The sequence below is a fragment of the Argiope bruennichi genome, chromosome 4 (genome assembly GCF_947563725.1).
Source record: "Argiope bruennichi chromosome 4, qqArgBrue1.1, whole genome shotgun sequence".
Classification (NCBI taxonomy): domain Eukaryota; kingdom Metazoa; phylum Arthropoda; class Arachnida; order Araneae; family Araneidae; genus Argiope; species Argiope bruennichi.
In genome coordinates, this window is record NC_079154.1 from 534,326 (window position 1) to 561,560 (window position 27,235).

General features: G+C 34.4%; 1 protein-coding gene across 1 annotated transcript in view; it reads left to right on the forward strand.

Moving 5' to 3' along the window:
* Window positions 1-27,235, forward strand: part of LOC129965612 (dynein regulatory complex protein 11-like) — a 117,920-nt gene that overhangs the window by 66,472 nt on the left and 24,213 nt on the right. The window contains exons 9-16 of the mRNA XM_056079657.1: window positions 9,034-9,133; window positions 10,824-10,877; window positions 10,969-11,044; window positions 17,036-17,181; window positions 19,253-19,380; window positions 19,454-19,653; window positions 22,145-22,431; window positions 22,786-22,963. Coding sequence (XP_055935632.1) covers window positions 9,034-9,133; window positions 10,824-10,877; window positions 10,969-11,044; window positions 17,036-17,181; window positions 19,253-19,380; window positions 19,454-19,653; window positions 22,145-22,431; window positions 22,786-22,963 — 1,169 coding nt within the window. The remainder of the gene's footprint in view (window positions 1-9,033; window positions 9,134-10,823; window positions 10,878-10,968; window positions 11,045-17,035; window positions 17,182-19,252; window positions 19,381-19,453; window positions 19,654-22,144; window positions 22,432-22,785; window positions 22,964-27,235) is intronic.

The window sequence follows — 27,235 nt, forward strand, 5'->3', positions numbered from 1 at the left end:
TTGTAACAAATGTAAGGTGTTCTGACAAATTTATTAAAACGTATGCGAGAAAGTTTTGGGGAGACTACTACCGTTGGTTTTATATAATAGAGAGAATATCAGTAGAAGATGTTAAAAATCTGGTAGATGGTAATATTTCATAACACTGGCCTCAAAGGTAATGAACTAGCCGATCTGGCTGCCAAAGCTGCTTCACTTAAACCTGCAATTGATTAAGAATCTGAAAGAACAATCAAAACTCGTCTTCGTAAAATTCTCATCGATGAATGGCAATTAAGATGGGGAAATAATGTAAAAGGCCGCTTTACTTTCAGTATTTTTTCTCAGGTAAAAAGAAATAGATGTATTGGTAATAAATATTTAGTCCAATTAACTACAAACCATGGACTTTGCCCACATTATCTTAAAAGATTCAGTTTGAGAAATTGTAGTTGTAGATATGGTAATGATTATGATGACATTAATTTTCACTTTTTGTTTGTTTGTTTATATATTTTTTAATTTATTTTTTTTTCTTCTAAATTTAAATTGCTTATCTTCGATAAATTTTATTATTTACAAATTATGTTTCAATGATGCTGTTGGAATATTATGTAGACTCTTCAGCTTGGGCCATTTAGACTTCTCCACTTTTTCTTTTTTATGCCTACTCTTTTTTTTTCTTTTTTTTTTTTTTCGTTTGGCTGTTTTTAGCTTCTAATACACAAGATTATGAAAAAAAATTTTGAATAGCTAGTCCTTTGATAGCTATTTAAATTCTATTTTTTTAAAAAAATATTTATGAGCTTTTACCTGTGTAATGCCACTTTTGATACACACCTAACCATCATCAGAATAATAGAGAGAAAATGTACATAAAGAATAACACATTGGTAATGTCAAAAGTAAATCAATTTCAAAATAATCTTTAATGAGAAAGATAAACGTCAAGTTATCAAAGGGTAATATCAATTTAACTTCAAAATGCAATAATAATCAACGATATATCAGAAAGTAAGTAATACAAACGGCATATATTAATATCAAACGTACTACTGTCAAAAAACAAGCTCAACCATAAGATTCAAAATTAAATCTTGAATATTAGAGTTCGTTTTGTGAAGAATATCCAGAAACTTTATTTATTCGACTAAAGAGCTCTTTAAAGTATCGAATTATATTCGAAATCGATTCAAAGTTTTCCCGCTATCGACAACCATCCATCGTCTGCGAAAACTGACGATCTCAATAAATGACTCGTTCTCTTTTGCTCTCTCCAAATGATAATGTGCTTATTTCAGTAGATAATCTTTAGTCGCAATGTGTGCAATTCACTCATTTGCTCACCCCGTCCGTGCGCAGAAGGATCGCAGTCACTCGTGTTAAGGTTCCCTTTTCTATCTACACCGATGAAAACTTTATCTTTTGCAATTTTGTCTTGTTTGGGGAATATCTATTTATCAGCTTTTGTAAACCGTATCTCCTAAATGATGATCTCAGAAATCTATAGACTCGTTTCTGAACTTTGTTTTAGATTTTCTTTTACCCCTTCAACATGTTTCTATCTTTTGACAATGCTTGAATTTCTCAATTTGATCTGAAAGCATAAGAAGATCTTGCAGGAACGTTGACTTTCAGAGTTTTACATTCTATTTTCTCCACTGCGTGTGCCAATAGCTTGTTATTCACCACCGCTTCACATTCATTGATAAGAGACCGTCATTCAGAAGGGCACTGTAGGAGTTTTCTCAATAACTCTTTAAGCATGCAATATTTTTCCCGAATCCTCCGCTTTGAATCCGAACCGAAAGTGGACCAAACTTCCAACGAATTTGATTCACTTGAAACTTTTCTTGAATTTTAATCCAATCTGATTGTCTAGAGCCGTATGTAACTGAGTGACATTTTTTGTCATTAACGGAATACGGATTTCCGTTCTCTTCGTACAATAAATCCTCATTTAGCTGGAATCAAAGCATTCGTGTTTTGAGAAGGTATCAACCGTAAATGTACGGTCCTGAGCATAGCATCAGAGAACAGTCCAGTCCGGACTTTTCCTCTAGACATACAGCAATGCACATCTATCTCGCTAGCAAAGGCCTAGCTGAATCGATGTTGATAACAGAAAAACAGCTAATATTTTAACAGTATCTCGAAAAGGGCAAAAATGCACTTCTAAGCTTTCAACTCTCTGTTTCTCTCTGATGAAGCATTCACTCACTTCGTTCTTTTAAAATCCAAATTTTTCTATTAAAATAACTTCAAAAAATGTTCCAGCATATGTTCTTGCTCTATAAATATTCATATTGGATGTTTGGAAGACAGATTGTTCATTCTAAATCTAGTAATTTCATTGCTCTGCTAGGAGTAAACGATCTCTGGACGATATCCCTATAGGAGGGACCATCGTCAGTAATTCGGAGTATAGGCGGTTTGAATAAATTGCCCAGTGCAATCCCTCTTATAAGACTGCGGTCAAGAACAACATGGTGCATTTCATTGCTGTTGTTGGAACTCGTGCTAATAATGCATGTGTTTGTTTTTGTGAATATAGTTCACCTCTAAATTGCTTGGCAGAAATGTTATTTCTGCCCTCATCTGCACGATATCTGGATTGCCAGTGAAAATCAAATAAAGCACGGGAAGTATTCGGAAGAAGTTTTCATCCCATTTAGGAATTACGGCATCATGATATATGAGTCGAAGTGTAAATTTGGTAAGGGCAAAATAGATTTTCATAGTCATACAGTTCCACATTCCATAAGGATTCAAGCAATTATCCATTCTTTCAGGCCAGTGACTATTAGCGATTTCGGTTTTTAGGCTAGATTAATCATTACCAAAAGATTATTCTTAATATTACAACCATTTTATCCCCTTTGCGTAGGCTTTTTGTTGGCGCAAAGAAACGTGATAATGAGGGGCTCAGGGGAACATGGAAACTGAAAAACACTTTCGGCATGTTAAACATATCATGTTAAACAAACATGTTCGGCACACTAAACATATCATGACTGGCTGTAAACTTTTGATCAGAAAAGTCACAGAAAATGTTATCGCTTTTTCACATTTGACTTCATGACATTTTCAATTAAATATAGGCAATTCATTTTACATGATTTATTTATATTTTAATTTGTTAAACCTGATAAACAATAGGTCATTTAGTCGAGAAACATTAATGCTTTATAAGAGCATGAGATTCGAAAAGTGTGCATTCACCTTGTTCATATTATAAGAGTTTATGGCACACTTCAGCAAAGACTAATACTTAGTAAATTCAATCAAAAATTGTTACGAGTTGAAATTTTAATAAAGTGCCTAAAATTTCAAGGTGCAAGTATCTTTAGTAAAAAGAATAATAACAAAAAAAACCCCACTAAATATTGTTGGTAACTAGTTTATATTTTGCTTTTTAGGCGTTACCCCATTACCATTACATTAATGTTACCATTTACTAAAAAAATGAAACAAACAAGGCAGCACAAATATTTAGAAGATATAAGTAACATGGGTAAGATGGTTTTCGGGGCCTGATGAAGAGGAACTTTCTGAAGGCGAAGATATGCTATGTGGAAATAGCAACGATCCATTAGACAGTGGGTCTGCAGATACCATCGATGAGGAAGGAAATAATGTGAGTAAACGCGGAGGAAGAAAAAGATTGAAATGCTTTCAAGTTCTAAGGACGAAAATATTTATAAACAAATTATTAACATATTTCATTCGATGAAGCTGTATGGGGGGGGAGGGGGAGAGGCAGTATACGTGGAACTGCATACTGCATTTCAGTTTTTTCATAACGTTTTCAGGGCGGAATCGGGTCCAATGGGATATGTAAAAAGTAATATTATGAAGGGTAAGATAAACACTGCATTTTTTATTGATTATTGATCACCATAATATGAAACATATGTTTACTCCATTTAACAGTAGAACTTGCTAATATAGATATATCATATATAGACTATCTAATTAATGATAGAGAAGTCGAAAACAAATAAAAATAACAAATATGAAAGGAACATTGATTGATTCTATGCTAGATTCTAATAAACTTAAAACATGCCAAATAATGTCATGTAACTGTAAACAGCAGACAATAAAACCATGAAGATTTCTTCTGAATTTAAGAAATTTGTTTGCGGAAAATGTACTTGGACCTTCTTGCATCCATATAAAATGCTGCCAGCAATGAATTCCCTGTTATTGAGTTTTTGTTTTTTATAATAATGGGGAAAAAAATTCAATTATTATCTTAATCCTTTCACTACGGTCCTGTTTAATTAGCCATGTAAATTCTACCCTGGTAGGTTAGCTCCTGTTTCAAATCAAGGGTGCAGGATGTGAAACGAGTTATCATCTCACTTAACATCTTGCACTTTTCGTTTGAAACAGAAACTGGCTCTTCAGGATAAAATTTGCACGACCGGTTAGGACGGATCAGTAGTGAAAGGGTTAAAAGTTATATCATACAATATTTCTCTCTTTAATCAGGACAAATAAATTCGTTATCTAAAAACTGCCCATTTGACGCGTTGAGGTGCCAATAGGTGTATATTAAATCTTGGTACGTTTAGTGTTAAAGTTGATGTGTTTGAAGCAATGCTGTTGCATCATCCATCTGTGGATGCGAAAATAGTGTCGGTGGCAGATTGTAGGGATTTCGCCATGGGGGAGAAAATCTTCCCCAATTGTCTTTTCGGATTCTTTCTCTCACTCATGCAGGGTAAATATTCTACTTACCATCGAAGCTATTAGCGGCGTACATACAGCATTTCAGGCATTTACTATAAACTCGCTTTTCTCTCTTGTACGTTAATTTTTGTGTCTAGTCAAAAACACGAGAAGGCTCCGCCCTACCTAGACGTTTGAGGCCAGTCGATTTCATCTTGAAGCTCACTACCGATGCTAAATGACCCCCCTTTCCAGGCACTGATGTCGTAGCGGATATATTATCCAGGATTTGGGAAACAGTTTTCATTTCTGTCTGATTTAGAGCTGTTGGAGAATCTCCAGAATAATGACACAGAGTTAAGATCGATGTAGGAAGTTGAAGCTAAGTGTGGTGGAAATTATTCATAGATGCCAAATGATGCTAAGTCTCTATAAATCGGTAATTCCACTTGCATAAACGGATTTCTTCTGCAATTAAGACACAATGTTTTTGAAGAGTTACACGGTTTGTCGCATTCAGGAGTTCTCAGTACAAAGCATCTCGTGGATTGGAAATACGTTGGTCAGGTATGGATAAGGACATGGTATATGGAATAGGACTTGCATCGATTGTCAGTGATCGGAAGCTCATTTGCATTCTAAGGCTTCTTTGTTTCGATTCCTTCGATTGAACATATCCATTTGGATATTTTATAATTGTTTCTTACGTGTCTATAGGCATTGCCTAACCGTGATAGACAGGTTTGTAAGTCGCCGTAGGCTGCGCCTGTGGAGTACAAGGAAGTGGAGCTTTTGTGAGCGCCTGGGCTTCACGATTAGTTATGGTAAAGACTCATCGAGGAGGAAAGACCTCAAGAATAGCTTTTATTTTAATAACGCGTAAACGCTCTGCAGATCTTTTTGCGCAACATCTCCACATTCAAGTGGAATTAAGAATAATAAAAAATTTCAAATGAAAGTAAATAAAACAGCGAGAAAGTTTTTAACAACTAAAACATAAATCGTTTTGACTTCGCAAAATTATACAATTCTGTAAAACATCAATGATTAAGAAATACTACTTTCCATACAGCAATGCACATCTATAATTACAGCACAAATAAAACTCATAACTGCTGAACAAAAACACAATTTACTGGGTGAGAATAATACAAATAAAATAAAGAACATTTTCTTTATTATATTCATAATTATTTTATTGGTAACTGGAAAGAAAAAACGCAAAACAAACTAAAAGGAATAAAAATCGTCTCGTCAAGCCGGAAGTCTGACGTGACGATTAATCTAAATAACTGATAATTAACACAGTTATTAATCTAATAACTTTAGATTATTAACACAGGAAGTAATAATCTAAATAACTGTTTTCAAGTTACTTTCAATCTTTAGATAAAAACCAGCGGAAATGATCTCCTCGAAACTTTCTGGCATATTCTCAATTACCCCCCCCCCCCGCCCCGATAAATCTGTGAACCTTGGGCAAGGTGGCGAATACCTTGTTTGACGATGGTGAAGTATACAGATGTGTGGTAGCGTTTCTACTGAATCTATCTTGAGAATTTTCCTTTTGGGCTCCTTTTGCCGACCGATTTGCAGCAAAATTTAACACGGACTGCAATTATAATTCCAATAGAACATACCGTATCTCATTAATGCAATGATTTGATTTAAATCATTGCATTCACGAATCATTATGTTTACATGCACTCAACGAACCAGCAGACGATCAAAAGCTTGATATATTTGGCTCTGAATGCCATAGGAATCTATATTTTAAAGGTCAAGTCTGCATATCAACTTTTATCTGCAGAGCTCTTTGCCTTTTGTAACTACCGGGTTCACTTGTAATGAAACTGCCTGACAAACAAATTTCCTGTGAATGGATTTCGTTCAGGCTACAACAGACATTTATAAGTTTGGTCGTAAGTACATGCATCAAATTTCTTCCGTTTCGCTCAAAAAGTTTTTGAGTCTTTTGACGCTTTCACGGGCAGACCGATACATAGATATAATGCTAAAAATATGTTTTTCTGGAAGGTCTGAAGCGAAAATATTGATAAAAATAAAGAGTTTGAATTTTTTGACAATTTCAATACTTCCTCTGGACTTCGCATAAGAGAAAGTGACAATAAAATATTTTGCATTGAAATAACCATATAACAGCAATGTTTTTATTCCTTTCGCACACTTCAGCATTTGTTGCAACATAAATAATATAAAAATGAAAAAAAGTATAAAAATAGTGCACAAATGCGGGCTTGTTACAAAATTTGTATTATCGAAAAGTTTTTAATCTCAAGTGCCAAAACTCTGCATCAGTTCATCAAAACACATCCGAAGAAATAAACTGTCGTCTGCAGTTACTTTTATTTCAATCAAATGCTAACAGTAATAAGATCTCAAATCGTTTCACGTGACATCGCTCGTTGCTCTGGAATCGCACCAAAATGAAACCAAGTTAAAACCATTTAAATGGTGTCGATGAAGACTTCCCTGTTAGCGTACGTACTGAGAGATTCCTCGTCGATGTTCATAGGGGGGGGGGGCATTTCATTCAGAAGGAGTAAAAGTTGAAACATATTCATCCCCGAAGTGGAATTCAGGCGAAATTTATTTTCATTCTGCTCATTTCGGTTCCACTTATCCTCATCAACAACGCAAAGGAGCTTCCTCGTGTAAAATGATTTTTACGAAAGAAGAAAACAACACGAAAATGTTAATATAGGATCTTTTTCTGGATTCTGTCAAAAAATTGTTAAGAAAGTCATTCAGAGCCTTTAAATAATTCATAAGTATTTTCGGAATAAACACTTTCAATTCGATCTGATGATCATCAATCATCCGCTAACTCTCATTCATTAATATTTCAGTTTGCTATTTGCTTCCCGATTTTGGAGCCATGCGGACTTTTTCATCCGAAAAAAAGTTTGGAGAAAAAAGACGTAAGAAATCCATCTTTGCACACATCATTCCATAATCCCAGCCAAAATGCGGCGTTCCGATACGAGATTTCACAAGAATAAGGTCAGATTGCCACAGGATACACAGCAATAGTAATGTATTAGTTATTAAAAGGAAAAGGAAATGCCAAGTCAAAATATTTCGATTACTGTAAAGAAAAAGGAGAAACATACTTTACAGCACTCGCTTGGCTACGCCTCAGTTATTCTTTCTAAATCGCCGAGCCTTAAGTTTAAGTGTTGGAAGTCGCGAACGAGCAGATTGCACTGCAAACACGGAGTGAGTTAACACTCAAGGAGGGATTGTAATATTCCTCTACTAACAACTCTGACGTTTCTCTCTCCGCTTTCCGCCCCTCTTTTTCGTAAGAAATGTTTTTATTTCTTTCCTCTCACTGACGGCTTTTTCGCAGCAGGCAGAGTTTGCTTAAAGTTTGCTTCCTTTTGAGCTTATTAAATACTTCTCGGCTGATCACTGCTGTGGAGAAGTGAAAACGCAAATTTGCAATATCTTATTGAATATTTGAAAACTGCTTGGAAGAAATAGGAAATCGAGCTTTTTAAAAAATCCATTGACGGTAGCAAAATGACTCTTCAGATATAACATCTCTTTCAGTCTACTAAACTCACGATTGATCCATTTTCAGAAACAAGGAAACAAATCAGCAAGTTTCTTTTGAGAGAAATATAAAATAACAAAGAAATGAGCACTCAGCACTCTCAGACAGCGATCTTTTTCTTTCTTTTGCTAAGCAAGGGAAATGGGGATATCGACTGATTCGACGACGAACACGTGATGGGAAAACTTCCGACATCCTTAAAATTCTTAAGAATTCTAATTTAAGTCATCAGAAGAGAAAACATGTGTTATCCTCCTGTATAACGAATTGGCCATTCTTTTGCCGACACATACCAGCTGGATACAAAGTCATGTTCCACTTTTATCTCACTCCGATCAGGGGCTCAGGCAACTGAAATTTCGAATCATTCAAGAATCCTCCATTTTCTTTTTCTTTTTTTCTTTCGGCGTTTGACGAAGCAGGAATTTCCAGCTTTAGATGAGAACTCAGAGTGGGAATGAAACCGCAATAAATAAAACTGGCTTCTAAAGCAATTCTTATCCCAATATATTCTTATTGGAACTGTGAAGAACATTGTGTAAGGAAAAATAGGAAACACCGGAGACTTCTCACCCAGTTTGCATCTTCAATCCTCTTGATGGCCATTTTAAGAAATGCTGCTTAAATGAGTTTCAGGATCTCTCATTCAACGGACTCTTTGCTTTTCTAATGGTGTTGTTCAATCCGTCTGACTAATAATTCAAAATATTTTCTTTTGAAAATTTGAATATTTCCTGCTAGCAGAGTGCTGCAGGGTTTTTAGTTGCGAGACGGTGTTTTATTTTTCTTTCACGCAGAGAGGTCCACGGCGAGTATCCCGCTTACCCAGCAGACGAAGAGGGCGGATCGGCCGCGATGCTTAAGGAAGCTGCATCTTCAGAAAATGAGCAGGAAAAGGTATTTGCAGAGACTTTCCTTATTCAATCTGAGCGCATAAATTTATTTATTTCGTATTTTTCGTTTTCAGTGTTCCAGATACTGGATAAAGAAATGATATAATTGCAGGATGTACAAAAATGAAAGCATATGAATTTTTCGAGAAATGTTAGCTATGATATCGACTCCTATCCCTTCTTTGGATAACAGAAAGAGAACTGTATTATAAGTAAAAGAACCTGGACCCGATGAATAAGATAACGCTTGAAATCCATTCCATGTCAGAGCGAGGTCGCTTGCCTCATTCCATTCTGGTAGGATTTGTAACAACACTGCCGAGTTAAGAAATTCCTCCGTCTTGTCTCTCTCGAGAAGGTAAAAGGAACATCCTAAGTGGCAGAGCGGGGGGGGGGGATGACTTCATTCAATGTGCAGGACAACATAAAATTCATTCTCTAGTTTCCAAGTGACAATGCTTTCAGAAGAACTGTCGAATGTCACATTCTGCCTGTCTTTTCCACTTCTAGATGCAGGCAATTTTATTCTCAGCTAATAAAGTAAATTGTGTTTATAATTTTATATAGATAATTTTAATTTTGGTGACAAACTGCCAAATCTCAAAATACGAAGTTTTGCGATTATTAAGTCTGCATTAAAAAGAGTAATTAATAAGAATTGCAATTTGGTACTCTAAAGCGCGAGAAAAATGGTTACAAAAAATTGAAAACTGACAAGTTTTTATGGAAATTGTTTCTAGTTCATAAACAATAATCGAAACTTTCGACTCCTTGGCTATAAAAAAAGAGCCACAAAGTGCTATCTAACAAAGAAGCAATAAGAGAAAAGCTTGAAAACTTAACTAAAAAAAATAGATAAAAGACAAAAACAGACCATTGGCAAATAAATTTTGAAACATTCTGTGCTTCAAATTAAATTCCTTTTCTTGATACTATCTTAATAAATGAAGGCAAAGAAATACGAATAATGCGAAAGTTATGTTTTATCTTGGGCTTTTTTTCTGTCTAGCCTATCGATTCCATACTGCTTGTGCCGAAAAAACTGGTTCTAGTTTTGAATCAAATCTTTCATCCAATGTGAAGTGAGTCTCCGATCCTCTCGTGTTGAGTGCTGTGAACAGCACCATCAAAGTATCTCGACAAAGGAATCGGGAGGCTTGGTAAAACAGAGAGAAAGGGGGGAAAAATTTCCCAATTTTGTTTGTTTGTTTTACAAACAATGATGCGACAATAAGCATAAACGGCGTTGAAGAACGAATGGTAGAGGCGGAACTGAGCAGGCAGAATTATAGGAGCTTTTATTTATTTCAGAAAGACTTAAAATTTATTCAATCGAATGTTTGGTGAAAATGCGCAAGGATATGCTCACGTTATCCGGATTTATTTTGTAAGAAATATATTTGAAACTGAAAAAGATTTATCACAATTTTTTTAAAAAATGTTTCGTTATTGATTGAAGCTACGAGAAATAAAAAATACAAAATATTTCCTTAATGATGGAAATACACTTTTTAAATTAAAAATTTAGGCCCCAATTAAAATGCGATTATCTTTCCTTTAATTTTATAAAATATTGTTTGTAGTCTTGCATTCAAACATCCAATTATCTTGAATTCTGCTTAAGATTAAATTTAATGCGTTTAGAGAGTTTCAGAAGGGATGCATGTTCTTAAAAATGGAATTATATATCCTAGGTGAAAAGCGAGATTGCTGTCAAAGAAAAGATTGGTGTTGACAAAAAGGAAGAGGTATGATCTGATCTTTCGTTGACGATTTCTTCTCATTCTTTTTTTCTCTCTTTGAGTGGTGCTTTATGACCAATACAAGTTTTCCATTCAGGAGGAGCCGGCGGGATACGCTTTGAAAGCATCGAAGTACATCCCTGAACTTATGGAACTAGCGAAAGAATATGACAGTAAGTAGTTTTATATGAAACATCATTTAACAAAATTATTGAGTTTCAAACATACATTTTATACGAAATGAGTGAAGAAGCAATCTTTTGAAGCAAAATGGCGGCCCTGAATATAAATTTATTACACTTCATATAATGTAGGATGGTTATAAAAAAATACCATATCTATGTATGAGTCACCTAGCTATCATATCACTCACAGAAACTGAATAAAATTTTAGTTTAAGCTATTTTGAGGTATGCGCTGAAGCATCATATGAAAGATAACAATTACACTTTAAAAGTTATAGAAATTTAATTTTAAAGTTTCGAAATTAGATTGTCATTTCGAAAATTTCAAATGACAATACCTACATTCTTATTGGAATGCGATTTCCAGAGTGTGAATGATAATGATACTCGCTTGTGCTGAACAAACTAAGAAGAAAAATGGGAACAATAAATAAGGAACGAGAAGCAACAGGAAGTAAAATCTTTTGTTTGTTCCACAAATTTCTACATTACAGCCTCCACACGTGATGGCACTTTGCATGTGGTGCACGGTGGACAGCACTGCAGCAGACGCCATGGAAAGAGAATTCTGCTGAACCTGACATCATCTTTCAAATCAAAAACAGTTTGTGTATTAAATGCATAATTTTTATATTCCAGGCATCCTCACAGTTAGAATAATCACTGGAATAAGATCGGAGATCTTGGCAGCCGCAGAAGCTTGAATCGGTGCTGGTGAAGATAACTATGTCGCCAAACTGTTGAGTTAAGCAACGTTTGTCAGAGTACTTCACACATATGAGAGAGCGCCTCTTATATCCACAAGACGTCCGATGGAGCATTTCGTTATTGCAATTCGGGAATTACGCAGTTAGGCAACGTTTCTAGACAGAGAGCACTCGTTGTAACCCACAGCAGTGAATTTTCTAAAGGCCTTATCACACGGGCAAATACCGTCTACACTTTTGTGGACAATTTTCCGTTTTTACCCGCAGGAAACCGGTCAAGCAAGTTTTCCGTCATCGTGAGCATTTTTCAACCAGCTTGAAAATGTAGACGATAGTGACGGAAATATCGTTTGCAAATGAAATTCAACCAATCATGTCAAACTTCGATAGTGACGTAGTGTGCCAAGAATGGCGCGACTGACGCCAACTACTTTGTGAAAAGTAGTTTCATTATTTCTGGGGGAGGATATACTTAGAATGGTGTCTTCCGAATTGGAAAAAAAAAAAAAAAAAAGTGATACTTCGGAATCTGTTCCCCAAGCTGTGGGACAACTTGTTGTCTCCACTTTAAAAAACTGGCGCCACAGTATGGGAAACAGTTCACCAGAAGAATCTTTCAACTAATTATGGAATTTGGAGAGACATTTTTTCATAAATTAAAAAAAAAAAAAAAATGTTGATGTGAAATGTTTTCTTTTTGTGAAATATATTTGAACATTTTGAATCTTTTGATAATAGTAATTTCTTAAATAGTCCATTAACAGCCTCTATATAATTTAAAAATTTTATCTCCTATGTTAATGTGAAATTAATAAGAATTAATTCTATTTTCTAACCTTGAAATAGTTACCATATAGTACATTTGAGGGAATCATAAGATATGAATGATTCTGCTACTGTTTCATATTTTTAATGCAAAAAAAAAAAAAAAAAATACATTTTCTATTTAAATGCTGCACAGTGAGAAAATGCTTCAAAAATTAAGCATTTTTAACATTCATACATAAGTGCGCCTGTTTATTTTCTAAGCATGGGATGTTATAACGCCTTATTTTTTATTGAAATTTTTAAAATTCATTTTAAATGTGTATTTTTGAAATGTTAAATGATTACTGCAATAAGATAATAATTTTAATACTTTTTAATTCCTGCAACACTGCAGGAGCATCTATTGTAAAACATATTTGATTTTGAAAAAAAAACCCATAAAAACGATCATACTTTTATTATTACCAAAAAATTAAATCACCTTTTCTACGATTAACAATACAATTCAGGCTTCTTTTAAATTTAACAAATTACCAGTTAATTTGGAATGAAACATCTATTTCTGATTATGCATTGGCATTGAGAAAGATCCATAGAAACAAATTAACGAAGATTTGAAGCATTAAAAAAAACAGCTCTGTAGTTGCATCTTTAAAAAAAAGTAATTTTTGAAGCTAGTGTGAGACTAAATGCTGAATTACCTTAAAATTTAACAATATTTATTAAATGATTTGCACAGATGCAGATACAGTAAAAAGTGTTTTTGCTGGTTAACATATTATTACTGCAAAAATTAACAACAAAACTGTTACTAAGAATAATAAAAAAAAAATACCTTTATTATTTTACAAAATTCATTGTTACAAATTTTAATAACCCTTACAACCAGTTGAATGATACAATAAGATCAACACTGAAAAAGACAATGGAAGACAACAAAGGAATGAAAAAGACATTCAGAGGAAAAACATTTTCAAATTTGATAAATGTACAACTTGGTTTGATTTTACAATCCTTATTATATTCATGATTTAATTTCAACTAATACAATAACTTTTTAACTCAAAATAAACACGTCAATAGAAGTAGGAATTTATTACTGAATAACGGAATTTCATTGCACAGGCTTCATGCTTTATCTGCAAGTTTGATGAGATAGCAATAATAGTTGTAATATTTTTTAATTCAAACTATCATGGGCTTTTCATACATTGAAAGCTAATGAGATCACTAAAAAATAATTTATTCCAAATTTTATAACAAAACTTACTGAAAATGAGTACAGCAAGTAAAAAAAGCAATAAAAAAAGTTTTATTATGTAACAAATTTAATAAATGCCAATTGAATAGTACAATATATACAATAGACAATACATGTAAAAATGAATGTAAAAGGCACAGATCGTTCTGCTATTTAATGGCACCAACTCCATTAAAATATCTACAGAACTTTTTACGTATATCTTTAGCCATTTGCACCGAGCAATTCAACAGAAACCAACAACTCGAGAAACAGAATCCAATGAGTTATGAAATGAGAAAACTGCAGATATTCATTAAGTAGAAGCAGTGAAAAAAGAGCGATAAATAGACCATAAAGTATACCTTTCTTTTTACGTTTACCAGACAGCAAATGCTCAAGTGACGTACACTTCGTCTACACTTTCGTGGTCGTTTGTAAACGAAAGTGTAAACGGTATTTGGCCGTGTGATAAGGTCTTTATGGACATCGGTAACAATCTTGACCAGTTGCCGACTCGGAATGTTATTCAGGCGGGATCAATCACAAGTAGAATCCTTTTCTTCATATTAGTTCCGTTCAGCTTTTACAGTACACTGACCTCAACGTTGTCCATTATTTCAATGGTAGGCACGCAATGCCTCAGAGGCATTTTGCTCATTAATTAGTAAATCTCTGCAGTTCCCCCTCATTGTTTCCTTGTGAGCGGCACTCTCTGTTCGGAGCGCAAGCAAGCAAGGTGTCTTGGGCCGAACCGGAAAATCTGCGCATCCTCCGCTCGTTTTGAGATGAATTCAATAGGATGGAATGAAAGCCGAAATGACATGATTAGAAAAGAAAATCTTATCTGGTAAGGAGCTCCGATGTTTTACTCTTTCCAATCTACTCAGCTCTTAGATTTAGCGTTTTAATCTGCCTATCGATTTTTTGTGCTGCAGGTAGTATTCCAACACTATTTATAGTTTTGCTTTATGAAAATTACATTTAAAAAAAGCTTATATTACAATTTGAAACTTTCGAAATTTTTTCACTGTAATCATAACTGTTAGAGTATATCTGTTGTTTTTCATATGACTCTTGAGTGTATACCTCAAAACATCTTAAATCAAAATTTCTTTCAGCTTCTTTGAATTGTATTATAACTAGGAACTCAAAAAATATGGATGAGATATTTTTTGTATTATCTCTTGGAATTTCTTTTCCAAATAGAGAAATTATGGCGGTACATCCGGAGTAACAATCTTTCCTGTGCACAAAACTAGCCACCGCAAATACAATCCTTTTATCTGCGGAATAATTGTCTTCCGTGAAACGCGGCCATGCGAATCTCAGCTGGCCGAAAAAATCAATTAGAAGAATTTGAAAAGAAATATTTTCCTTTTCACAATTTTTGCAGGACATTTTTTTTAAAAAAATAAGATTGTTAAACTCGAGGTCGGTTTCTGCTGTCTGGCCAATATAACAATGAAAGCTTCCCGCACTTAGATTAATTTATAAAATGTTAACTACTTAAGAATCCTTTAAGTAAATCACGAAATATTAGTAAAGAAAGTTTCTTCGTTTTCACCAGTTTTCCTGTATATGCAGCAAATGTCTAGGTATAAGCAAATGCAGCGAATTGGCGTCCGGTGCAATTCTAGATCGAAGGCAAAATCAAATGTAACTAATTTTCTTGGATTAAAAAAGAAAATTCATCTTACGCTTGGACATGTTAGAGAATTCTCGAATGAAACCGTTTCTAAGTTGAAAAATAAGAATCGACCAGATAAATTTTTTACGCTCGGCGGACACAAATTGCTTGTGAGGAACAGAATTTCCAAAGTTGAATTTTGGAAATAACTGCTATAAATAAGTTACCTCCAAAGTACAGAAAAGTTAATGAAAGAAAAGTAGTACATAAGCTCAATGGGAAGGGAATAGAATTGCCACTGATGCATTTATTTGTATTTTTATCAGCTACATTTCATTTCATTTCTTTTTTTTCTTTTTTTTTTGTAACTCATATTAATTTGGGATTGTTTACTTTGCTCTCAATATCTTTTAATTTTAACTTACTCGTTTCGGAAATCATGAATCTGAGATGAGACAATGAAAAAAAAAAGCTGCATTACGGAATTTTTATTTAAAAACAGATGATGCAAAAAAGTTTTCTCGAAATTTTTTTTTCTGGAATAACAATTTGACTATCAGAAAGTGTACTATTCGTAAATTAGATGTCCGAAGTAGAAATTCGAGTGTGCAACCAACCTTCCTTCGTCGAAATGACTCTTTCGCAATTTGAAGCATTCAGTAATTCTTGCGTGCATCCAAGTTTTCCACTCATTCATTCCGGGTAACTCGGTTGGCTCAGATTCCTTGAATACGAGGTTCATTCTTATGTCGGGAAGCGTCACGAACGGATTACGAGGAAAGAAAGAAATGCGATGCGAAATGGCCTTGCTCTCCCACTCTTATATCAATATCATTCCTGCAAATTTTAGCAATTCTCGGAAAACTAAAAAAAAATCGTTAAAGTCCCTTATGCCATCAGTGATCTGTTTTTCATTTTCTGAGGTTTTTAGTTCTGTGGGTTTGAGCCGACTCGACATTAGTGAATCTTATTTATGTTGCCAGATGCGCGTTAAAATGAAGACAAGTGAAAATTAATCCATATTAAATCTCTACGTAGCTCGCTGAGGCATATTTGTTAAAATTCTGAACAAGAATTTTCTCGCTAGAGTAATATTTCTATCGCTGAATCACGAAGACACTTCACGCTTTTTCACACAGCCATTAAATGTATCTGTCGTATGCACAGAGATCCTCTGAGAGCGGGGGTAGAGTTTCAAAATCTAAGCCAATATCGCATTTAAGATATTGAGGAGGGAAAGAGCCTCGAAAGAAGTCATCACCTGTGACATCATATTGTCAAAATCATTGAACTGTACTTTACTGTTGAGAAAACCCGACTTATTTTGACGCAACTCAAGACATACCATCTCTTGCACACAACGATAATAATCATTAATCTATAGTGATCCCAATCAGTTGTGCAACTTCATTGTTGAAACTGTACTTCTGAAAAGGTTTAGATCATTCAACGCATCCAACTTCCTTATAGTCCTCAATCCCTGTGGAATCCAATTATTCTCTATAACGAACCAATCCTCGTCCTGATGATTTCATCTATCTCAAGATAAGAAAGTAATTTAAAACTGAACAACTATCCGCTTCTACTGGCATATATTTTCACCTCTAAAGGGCCCTTCGTCTGTTCTTTTGCAGAGATTTGGAAGGAGAAAGAGATCCTCGGGATTTTCGACAAATGCGACGAGGACATGATCCGGAAACAAGCTTTCCGGGAAATGGAGACATCCGTACGACTACAGACGGACAAGATAATGAGAGAAGAATTGTATCGACTCACTGAAGTAAGGTTGCAAATCCCTCTTTGTCTGTGATTGGGGGGACAGGGGGGGGGGGTATTTTCTTACCTCAGATGGATCACAGCTCCTTTTGGACAAAATTGTGCTTTCGTCTGATCCATTTATTATTCTGTTCAACTGGCCGTTGCTTCACATCACTGCTTGCCACAAGAATCGAAAAATCCCCAATTCCGTAGTATAGACTTTTCCAGCATTGCCAGTTGTGCTATTATTTCCTCAGTGTGCCATCTTAGTATAAGGTATCGGAATTATATTTCATAAACGAATGCCATACGACATGTTCAACACGTTATAAGAAAAAAAAAATAATTACATTTCTTTTAAAAAGCCTTCATTTGAAAACGTTCGAGACATTTTTATTTGAGTTTGACTAGATGCTCAAACACCTCCAGTCTTTACTGCATTTCATCGATTGTATGGTGTGCGTCAATAGCGAATGTTGCACAGGAATAAGCTCACTTAATTACAAAACTAAATTTTAGAGAGAATGGGACATTCTTTCCCTAAAAAAATGTAAAGAGATGTGCTCATGTAGAAAAGAAAAAGAAATACAAGCACCAGTAAAGGGATAGATGCAGGAGTTTTGGCTTTAAATTTTTGGGATAGTTTTGTGCTAGAATTAATTTCTTATTATGTGCTAAAATTAATTTCTTATTATGTCCTAGAATTAATTTCTTATTATATTTCTTATTAATTTCTTATTATGATTATGGTATCTAGATATTTTGGGAATTTATATTTACATATTGTTCCTCATTGGCTGGTTTTTAAATATTTTTGACACCTACCTAACGTTTCTTTAACTTATCAAAGGGATTTATAACGTTATAATTTAGGTTTCTTCTTTGGAAGTCACTGCTAACCTTAACTCTAAAAAGTTCTATAATTATAGTTAATAGAACTATAGCTAGTTATAGAACTTAGCTATGGCTAAGATGCCCATGATCCTAACTTTTGAAATAATGTTCCAATTTTTAAAATATTTTAGCCAAATTGGAAATAAAATTTTTCACTTTAAACTGATGTAAAATGTTTGAAGAACCCCCCAAAACTATGCTTTTTAGAAGATTTTTAATCGGAGCAATGATGAAGCATTGTTAAAAAGTTCCAGGCATTTCTCTTTTTTTAACGAATGTAATCCCTTTTTTTTTAATGAAAAAATAGCTCTACCGATCATTTCATTGCCAGTGCATTTGCTTTTTAGACATCCCAGTGAAAAATAGTTTCCTCTGTTCTTTGATAAGATTTCTGAATTACCAAAAAATCTCTGAATATCGAATTTGCAAGAACCAACGCTGTCTGAAGACTTCTCCATATCGATATCAGAAGTGCTATTCGTGAATTCATTTATCGCAGCACTGCCGATAGTGTTATTGTTCACAATACTGCTGATTTAGCATTTACCGAGCTATCACAGGTGAAAATATCATTGCTCTGTTAGGAGTTCCTGACTATTACAGAATTATTTTTAAGGTATTTGCAACAAGAAAAGGAGAGTACATAAAAAGAATGAAGCAGCTGTCTATGTCCCGAAATCTTTTATACAAAGCTTTTTATATTTTTATAGGAAAGTAAACACAAGAAAATTCCATATCAGAGGGTTCTCCATCAAGGCGACATCAAAACAGCGATGGATTTTTATCTTTCACAGTTTTGAAAGTCGCTTTCATCGATGTTTCATTTGAAATATTAATTGTAACTCTACGATCCTTTCATTGAGCTTTCCCTTACTTTCGGGACAGAAAATTCATCTTGCGAGATGTCAATGATATGACTCCTTAGAAATATGTTTCCAAAATTATATCGGAATGCATTGTAGAAGTATATGTAAAAACCAATAAGTTTCTTGAAATTAAAATAAAATGCAGCAACGGTTGTTTAATTTCCTCTCCCATCCTGATGCATTAAAAGGCACTGCATTCTCTATAATATTTATAGACATAGCGTTCTTCTGACTTTTTTTTAATGAGACAGAACTAACAGACTGAAAAGAGACCGGTCGGTCCGATTTATATATCTCAAAAGTGGCTCACTTTACTAAGTTTTAATCTTTCAGGCTTTTGAAAAGGATCTGGGCAAGAAAGGAAAAAAAGGAGGCAAGAAGGGAAGGAAGAAAGGTGGCAAAAAAGAGAAAGGAAAGGGAAAAGGGAAAGGGAAGAAAGAAAAGGATCTGACTCCGAACAGGTGGGATGCTATTTTTGCTTGATTGTGGGTAGTAGCGTTGAGACATTTTGACCTGTCGTTCGCTTTCCCGCAGGAGCTTCGAGTCACTCGTGGAGGAGCTGATCAAGGAAAAAATAATCATCGACTATCCCAAATTCCCCTTGTCCGATTTCATCGGCGATTACAATTACGTGGGATCGATCCAGGACGTCGAAAGCGACCCCGAGAAGGACGCAATGCCCTGCCTGGGAGACATCCGACGAATAATAAATGAGTATTGTATCCTGCCCATGGGTAAGTTGTGCATCCATTTGGTTGATTCGAGTTCGTCTTTAAAGGAGGATACCGATTTAGTACTCACCACATTTGCCTGTTTCTAGACAATGAAAAAAAATTCAAAGAAGGTTTGAATCTCTGGTCTGAAATATCGTAGCATGATAATGTTTTAGAAGAGATGCATCTATCTTATTTTATTTAAAGATTTCTTCTCAGCGGCAATAATGCGCATGTCATAAGAATGCATTTAATACCGTGTGAGTATAGTTTACCTAAGTACAAATTCAGGAACTAAGATAATGAAAGATATTAACCACAAAAAAGTATTTTGAAATATTTATTAAAATGAGAGAAAATTTGTACTAAAGTTACATTATATCATTGAAAAGCTTACTGAATGAATTTTTGATTTGTGCGAACATGATTTTCCTGCTTAAAATGTATGCTTCAAAGTTACAGAAAAAAAATATTAAAATGTGTGTGTGTGTTTTTAAGAAATAAAAATCTGATTAAAATTTAGAAAACTCTTTGTTAATTAGTATCTACCAGACAAAATGTAACTGCATGCCACATTTTATGGCTAACGATCTGTTCAATAAGGAGCCTTGAATAGTTTTTGCATCAAAGCATATCATAGTTTCCGAATGCTGAAAAAAATTTCTAATGTGACTGAAAATCAGGTTTCATTTACTCCTGTTACTTTCTTTTTGGAAAGCTTAGCTTGTAGAGATGCTGTCCATTTTTTTAAAAAAAAAAAAGTCATTCAGATGATTAGGGAAAGCATAGTTAGAGATTCTTTCACTAAAGAAGATTTTTTTTTTTTTGAAAATCTTGTCTGTTGAATATTATAAAATTCTTCAGATGTCGTCAATTTTAACTGTTGTAATTTTAAAATTAGAATAGGACGATTACAATAGAATTTTTTAAAAAATTTATGCAGTACTATGGCAAAGAGCATTAATAAAATGGTAGGTAGTATATAAGGTTTTTTTCTATAGGGTTAACGAAGATCTTAAATAAAGATGCCAAAAAATTTTAACATTTCCTCAATCAATATTTCACCTAGATATTTCCATAGTTATATATTTCAAAAGTCGCCAGATTTCCAAAATTCTTCCCAAGTTTTGATACTATTATAATATTATATAGTAAACGAAGTGACGATTAATTCATTATGTCTATTATAAAACACAGCACCCAAATGATAACATTAGTACTAGTGAGAGAAAAAATAAACATTGGCGTCTATGTGCGATCAAAACAATTACTGTGAAGACCTATAATTGTCTGCTGAAAATAAAAGAAAAAAATTAATTCAAATTCAGATGAGTTTTCGAACAGAAATGCTTTTTAGTTTTAATCTTTCACTGACGGAACATATTTTAATCGAGGCAGAATTGAAAAAAAAAGTTAGGGAAGGAGATATAAGATTGTGTCTTAATTGCAAATTTCCAATAAACCTAATTCATAGGATTAAGTGACGTACTGAAAACAATTGATAAAATTTGAGAAGGCAATAACTTTTGAAAAATTCGTCAGATTTTCATAGCATTGAAGACGATTTTCTTCTCTTTAAGCGATTATATATAAACATCTAAAGAATATATGCATACTTTATACAAGTCTGAAAGAGAGCAGTGTAAAAGCATTTCTGATAGTAAGCAGCAGGAATGGGTGTCCTTCAGTCGGTATAGAAAACTGTCTCAAACTTGGATGCTATGACGGCCGGCTGATCGTAAGATGGCAAGTCAGAATCTTCGCGAGGTTTTAAAAGTGTCTTTATTGTTAAGAAACGTTTTTTTTTTTCGATTAATTTTTTTTTTTTTGCCCTTTTGTAATTTTGCAACCGTGAAGCAGAATAGATGAGCAAAATCAACATTATTTTTTTCCCTAGTTTTATTTTATATTGAGGTGGTTTCAATTTCTCTGATATTTATTTAGAATGTAAATAATTGCTTGCCCTTAAATAATTCAAATGATCTGAAGAAAATTTCACCACACATGCGAAGCTTTAACAATGCAATGGAAAATGTTACTATTGTTAATATTATTGAAGGTTTATGTCACGTATAAAAATATATTCTTTTTTTTTCTGTGCAGTAATAATAAAGTATTTAACTTTGCTTCTAAAATCTATCGGAAAGAAATAGAACCATGTATTCTTTGTGATGTATAAAGTGAGATGTGTGTCATCAGAGTTATTATTGCTCCCACTATGTTGATGCTGTTGAGTTTTTTCAGAAGAGGTATTCTTTGGATACGCAGAAATAATAAGCGTATCTTCATTTACGAGTCGTATTTCAACGAAAAAAATTTCTTTTTCTCCACGTTATTTAGTTTTGACTCACAAGGCGATTACATTTATTTCCTAATTTTTGCAACTAACTGCATATGTATCAGCAAAATTTACTAGATAGTTGCACGCTCTGTATTCACATAACGATGTATTTTATTAGGTTTTTTTCCTTTCATTTCTGAGTAGAAAGAGTGGTGTTTTCCCCCTCCGCAGGTTCCCACTCCATACACTCGAAAGGGGCGTACGTGAAGTCCATCCTGATCGCCGGTCCTCCCGGCGTCGGGAAGAAGTCGCTCATCCACGCCATCTGCAGCGAGGTGGGCGCGACGCTCATCGACCTCTCTGCCAAGAACGTGAACGGGAAATACCCGGGCAAGGAGGGGCTCGACATGTTGATGCACCTCGTCTTCAAAGTGGGCAGGCTGGCCCAGCCGACCCTCATCCACATCGGCGAGGCGGAGAATTACTTCTGGAAGAAGCAGCCTACCAACAGCGTCCTAGTGAGCAGCTTACTCCCTTTTTTTTTTCAGCCGTGCCGTTTCGCAAAATTTCTCACTTTCTTTATTACGAAGTTGAAGACGCCATTACGATACTCCCGGGATTTCAGTCCTAATCCTGATTCTCTGGCGTTCTCGGCAACCGGGCTCGGGAAGATGCTAATAATACAACAGTTGTGAAAGAGGCATATTAAAATACAAGCATTAAGAACAAGCCCACTTTAATGTAAACTTTTATTTTGAAATCTCTAACAGCCATTAAAGTGCTAACAGCCATTAAAGTTTACATCATCCAGAAAATCTCAGATGTGATGATTTTGTGAAGGAGTTCATTCTCGAGCGTTGCTCTTCTTCTAGGTGGAGGCGATGCGCTTGAAGAAGGAGCTGCCGAAGCTGATGAAGGCGATCGGACACGAAGATCGCCTGATGGTGATCGGGACGACAATCGCCCCATTCGACGTCGACCTGAAAGGCCTCAGCTCGTGCTACAGCAAAATCATCTGCATCCTGGCCCCGGACCACAACTGTCGGAGGGGTGAGTAGGTGAATTCCCCAGTTCGCCACTGTCAAACAAAGATATATATTAGGGATTGCAATACCGGAACTAAATTTCAATATCGGTATTCGGTATTTTTTAAATCTTAATACCGGGATACCGGTTTTAATACCGGTATTAGAAATTTTAGAAAAAGAAAGAAAACACAGGTGTTTCTTTGTTTCATTTGCCAGTTTTGTTAGAGAGTGTAAATATCACAAAAATAATTTGTAACTTATAAATTATAACAGTATATAATCACAAAAAAGTAAAGGAACCTCTTACTTATTTAAATCACAAAAAAGTGTAAATATCACTATTCAGTCTATGGTACTATTACAAATTTTTGAAATGTGATCTTAAAAAAACATAATGTATCAATTGTACTGTCATTAAGCCTGAAAAGCAATTTTGTGTAAAAATTACCAGCTGTCGAAAACGCTCTTTCGGCATCTATGCTAGCTGGTGGTACTGTTAGCAATGCACGATATATTTTTTTCAAGTATTTACCTCTAAATCCCTCATCTTCAAATAAATTGATTTCTCATCGGATGGTTTTGGATGTAGCTGATTTCTGTATCGTATTTTGGTTCGTTGAAATATTTTTTATTTATCTCTAATTCTAATTTTTGTTCAAGAGACAATTCCTTTTCACTATCTACAGTAGTGACATCATAATCTTCGATAATTGAACCGAATTCTTCTGAATGTGGAGGTAGGTTTGTGGGTAAAAAATGTTAAGAAGAAAATTTTCTCTAAACTTAATCAAATTTGAACTGGTTATTTTCTTTTCTTCTTTTTCATTTTCATTTTTAAAATCGTTATAATTATGTAAATGCCATAAGACATTTTCTATTTCGGTATGCCTTTCTTCTGTGCGATTTTTCAATGTAATATATAATTCTTTAGATAGTGATGTGTGCTGTTCTTTCAGTGATTGCAACATGAAATGTATTGTTGCATTAGCTGTTATTAAAATCTCTCCGACATATTGCTTCAATAGTCAGTTTTATTGGAAGTAGAGCTGATATAGTTCTGGATATTAAGTCGAATTCACTACCTGAAAAAATAATTTACATGTTTAAATCGATTATTGCTTTTTCGATTGGATTTCTCAGTTTCAAAAATCGTTCCATCATTAGGAGTAGACTGTTCCAACGTGTTTTAGAATCTAATATTAACATATATTCTGTTTTATTTTCAGTTAGTATATATTTTAGTAAAATATCCTTTTTATAGGGAAATGTTTAAATATCTTAACAATTTTTCGAACTTTATAAATTATAGGAAGCAATTCTTGATAGATTAATATTTCATCGTCATTAGCAATATCTTCTTCAACAATTACATTGTCATGATCTTCATTGTCAATATCACTCTCACTTTTACTCTCTTCAAAGTTGAAATCCGAAGTTTTTATATCCACAGTATTTGGATTCTTCTGTTCTTTATTTTTTTGGTATAATACATCTATTACTCCTAATTGAATTCCATGTGCATAGCACAACTGCTGATTTGCAACAATCAACTTTCCAACTTTTTTCATAATTGTTGCTCCATCAGTCGTTATGGATAAAATATTTTCTTTCAGGGATATTCCATGCTTCTCTAATTTAGATTTACGCAATTAATTAAGCCATTAATTAGCTAATTAATTTCGCCCGTTAAGGAGATATAAAAACAAAAATGTATACTATTTTGCTATGTTCGCGATCCCTGAATATATAGTGGAGACCATTTTAAAAATTTCTAGTAAATACCGAAAAACCGGTATTTAAACTTGGGAATACCGGTATTACAAAATTGTACAAATGGCTCAAAATACCGGTATTCGGTATCCCGGTATACCGGTATTGCAATCCCTAATATATATATACAGGGTGTGGCCGAATTCGACCGACAAATTCAGAGGGGTGATAGTAGGCATCAAGAGGATAAAGAATCACCATACAACATGTGGTCCCAAACGACGTTTAGAGGGTGAAAATCGCAAAAATATAGGGAGTCGGAGAACTGTTGGAAAATGTAAAAAATTAATTAAAAATAATAAATGGTGTTTCAAATATGATTTTTTTTAAGTGAAAGCACATTCTTAAAGGCTATATTTCTTGTAAGTAACATGCTGATTTGATGAACAGTAGGTTGTAAATTATTGAAAACGAAAAAGTAGTTTAGAACCCTTATCTTCAAAAATATTAAAACTTTAAGAAAAATAAATGCTTGAAAATATAAAGAATTTTATACTCTTTAATTTGATATAAGTCTGTAGTGTGAAAACTGCGGAGGTTTTAAAATATTCCAGAAAAACTAAAATGTTTGCAAGTAAACATCGCTGCAACATCGGTACCGATGTTTACAGAAGATATTGCAAAATTCTACCGAAAAATTCTGAGGAGTGATAGTAGGTAAAAAGGCGATAGGAATTCCCAAAGAAATAAATATAAAATCGCAAACGATGGTGAAAATTTATTTGATAGAATACATATACAGCATACATTTACAGCACAGCACTCCTTTCTTTAATATAAGAAAGGAGACGATGGGAAACTTTTATAAAAATTATTCAATGATGCGGCCGCGAAGGTCATTACTCAACCGACACCGACGATTAAAAGACCACCGGACGCGCTCAAACATACCAAGTGTGCTTGCGATTTCTCCAGCAGCGACGACAATCCGTGCTACGAGATCTTCCACTGTATCCAAAGGTGTTTGATAAACAAGAGATTTCATGTGGCCCATAAGAAATCCAAGGGATTGAGGTCCGTGGAACATGGTGGCCAATCAACAAGTCTGAGATAAAATCTGAGAATAAAATTCTTGCAGGAGAGAGTGCATCTTCCTGTGTGGCATCAAGCATCGAGCGTGCCGGATACCCAATTCAGCTGCAACTGATCGCTTGCTTGTCGATAGGGTATCGGCAAAGTGATGCAAAACTCAGTTTTCTGCTTCAGGTGTGCATTCTTACCCTGAATTTGGCCTCGTTATTTTGAAGGATCCTGTCTCCAGCAACCGTCGATCAATATTTGCAAAGGTGCTGTGGTGTGGACAACCCCTACTTGGATATTGCTCTTGGTATATTCTTTGTGCTAGGCGTCCATTACCATCCGCTCGGCCGTAAATTAAATGCATATCCGCATATTCGTCAGTCATGAAATCTGACATGTTGTTTAAGAAAGAAACTTATCGACTATGAATTTTGCACCGCTCTTTAATGAATACAAGCTGCTTTTATACTCATCAAACCATCAATTCTGCAATGCTCGCTGCTTTTATATTCCTCGAACGCATGGAAAATTTAAATACGAGAAAGCTTCTTCTTCTCGACTACATTGTTACAAATCCTCGCATTCATAGGGCCATTCTCTTCGCCAGGCTAATTGTCCCTTCAATGTCTGTTTTTGCGATTTTCACAGAATAAATGTCTCCTGCAACCCTATGTTTTTATGATAATTTTTCATCTCCTTAATGCCTACTATCACTTCTCTAAATTTACCTTTCGAATTTGGCAACACCCTCTGTAAACTTCGGTAGCGATGTTTCCCGGCAAACATTTTAGTTTTTCTTGAATATCTTAAAACCTCCTCAGTTTTCACACTACAGACTTATATCAAATTAAAAGAGTATAAAATTCATCATATTTTCAAGCTTTTATGTTTCTTAAAGTTTTAATATTTTTGAAGATAAGGGTTCTAAACTACTTTTTCGTTTTCAATAATTTACTACCCCCTGGTTCATTAAATCGGCATGTTACTTACATTTAAAACAGCCTTTAAGAATGTGCTTTCACTTAAAAAAATTCATATTTGAAACACTATTTTTTTTATTAATTTTTTACAGTTTCCAACAGTTTACCGACTCCCTATATTTTTACGATTTTCACCCCCTAAACGTCGTTTGGGACCTCATGTTGTATGGTGATTCTTTACTCTCTTGATGCCTACCCTCACCCCTCTGAGTTTGTCGGCGGAATTCGGCAACACCGTCATCAAGGTTACTTGCAAAGTTAGTCAACGTCAAAGTTACTTGCAGATAAGCCTCGTGATAGAGTATTTTGAAGAAAGAGAAAGTGATTTAAGAAGAAACCAAGAAGAAGCTTCAAAATGAGACATTAAAAAAAATCGATAAAAATAAACTTCAGATTACATTTTAATAAAATATTTGAGGTAATGTGACCCCTTGGGCCTTTGGCTTTAGTCAAAAGTTTTAGCCAGGGAGGGTTCTGCGACTTTGAAAAGTAAGTTAAAAGAATGCTACAATAGTGTATTGAAG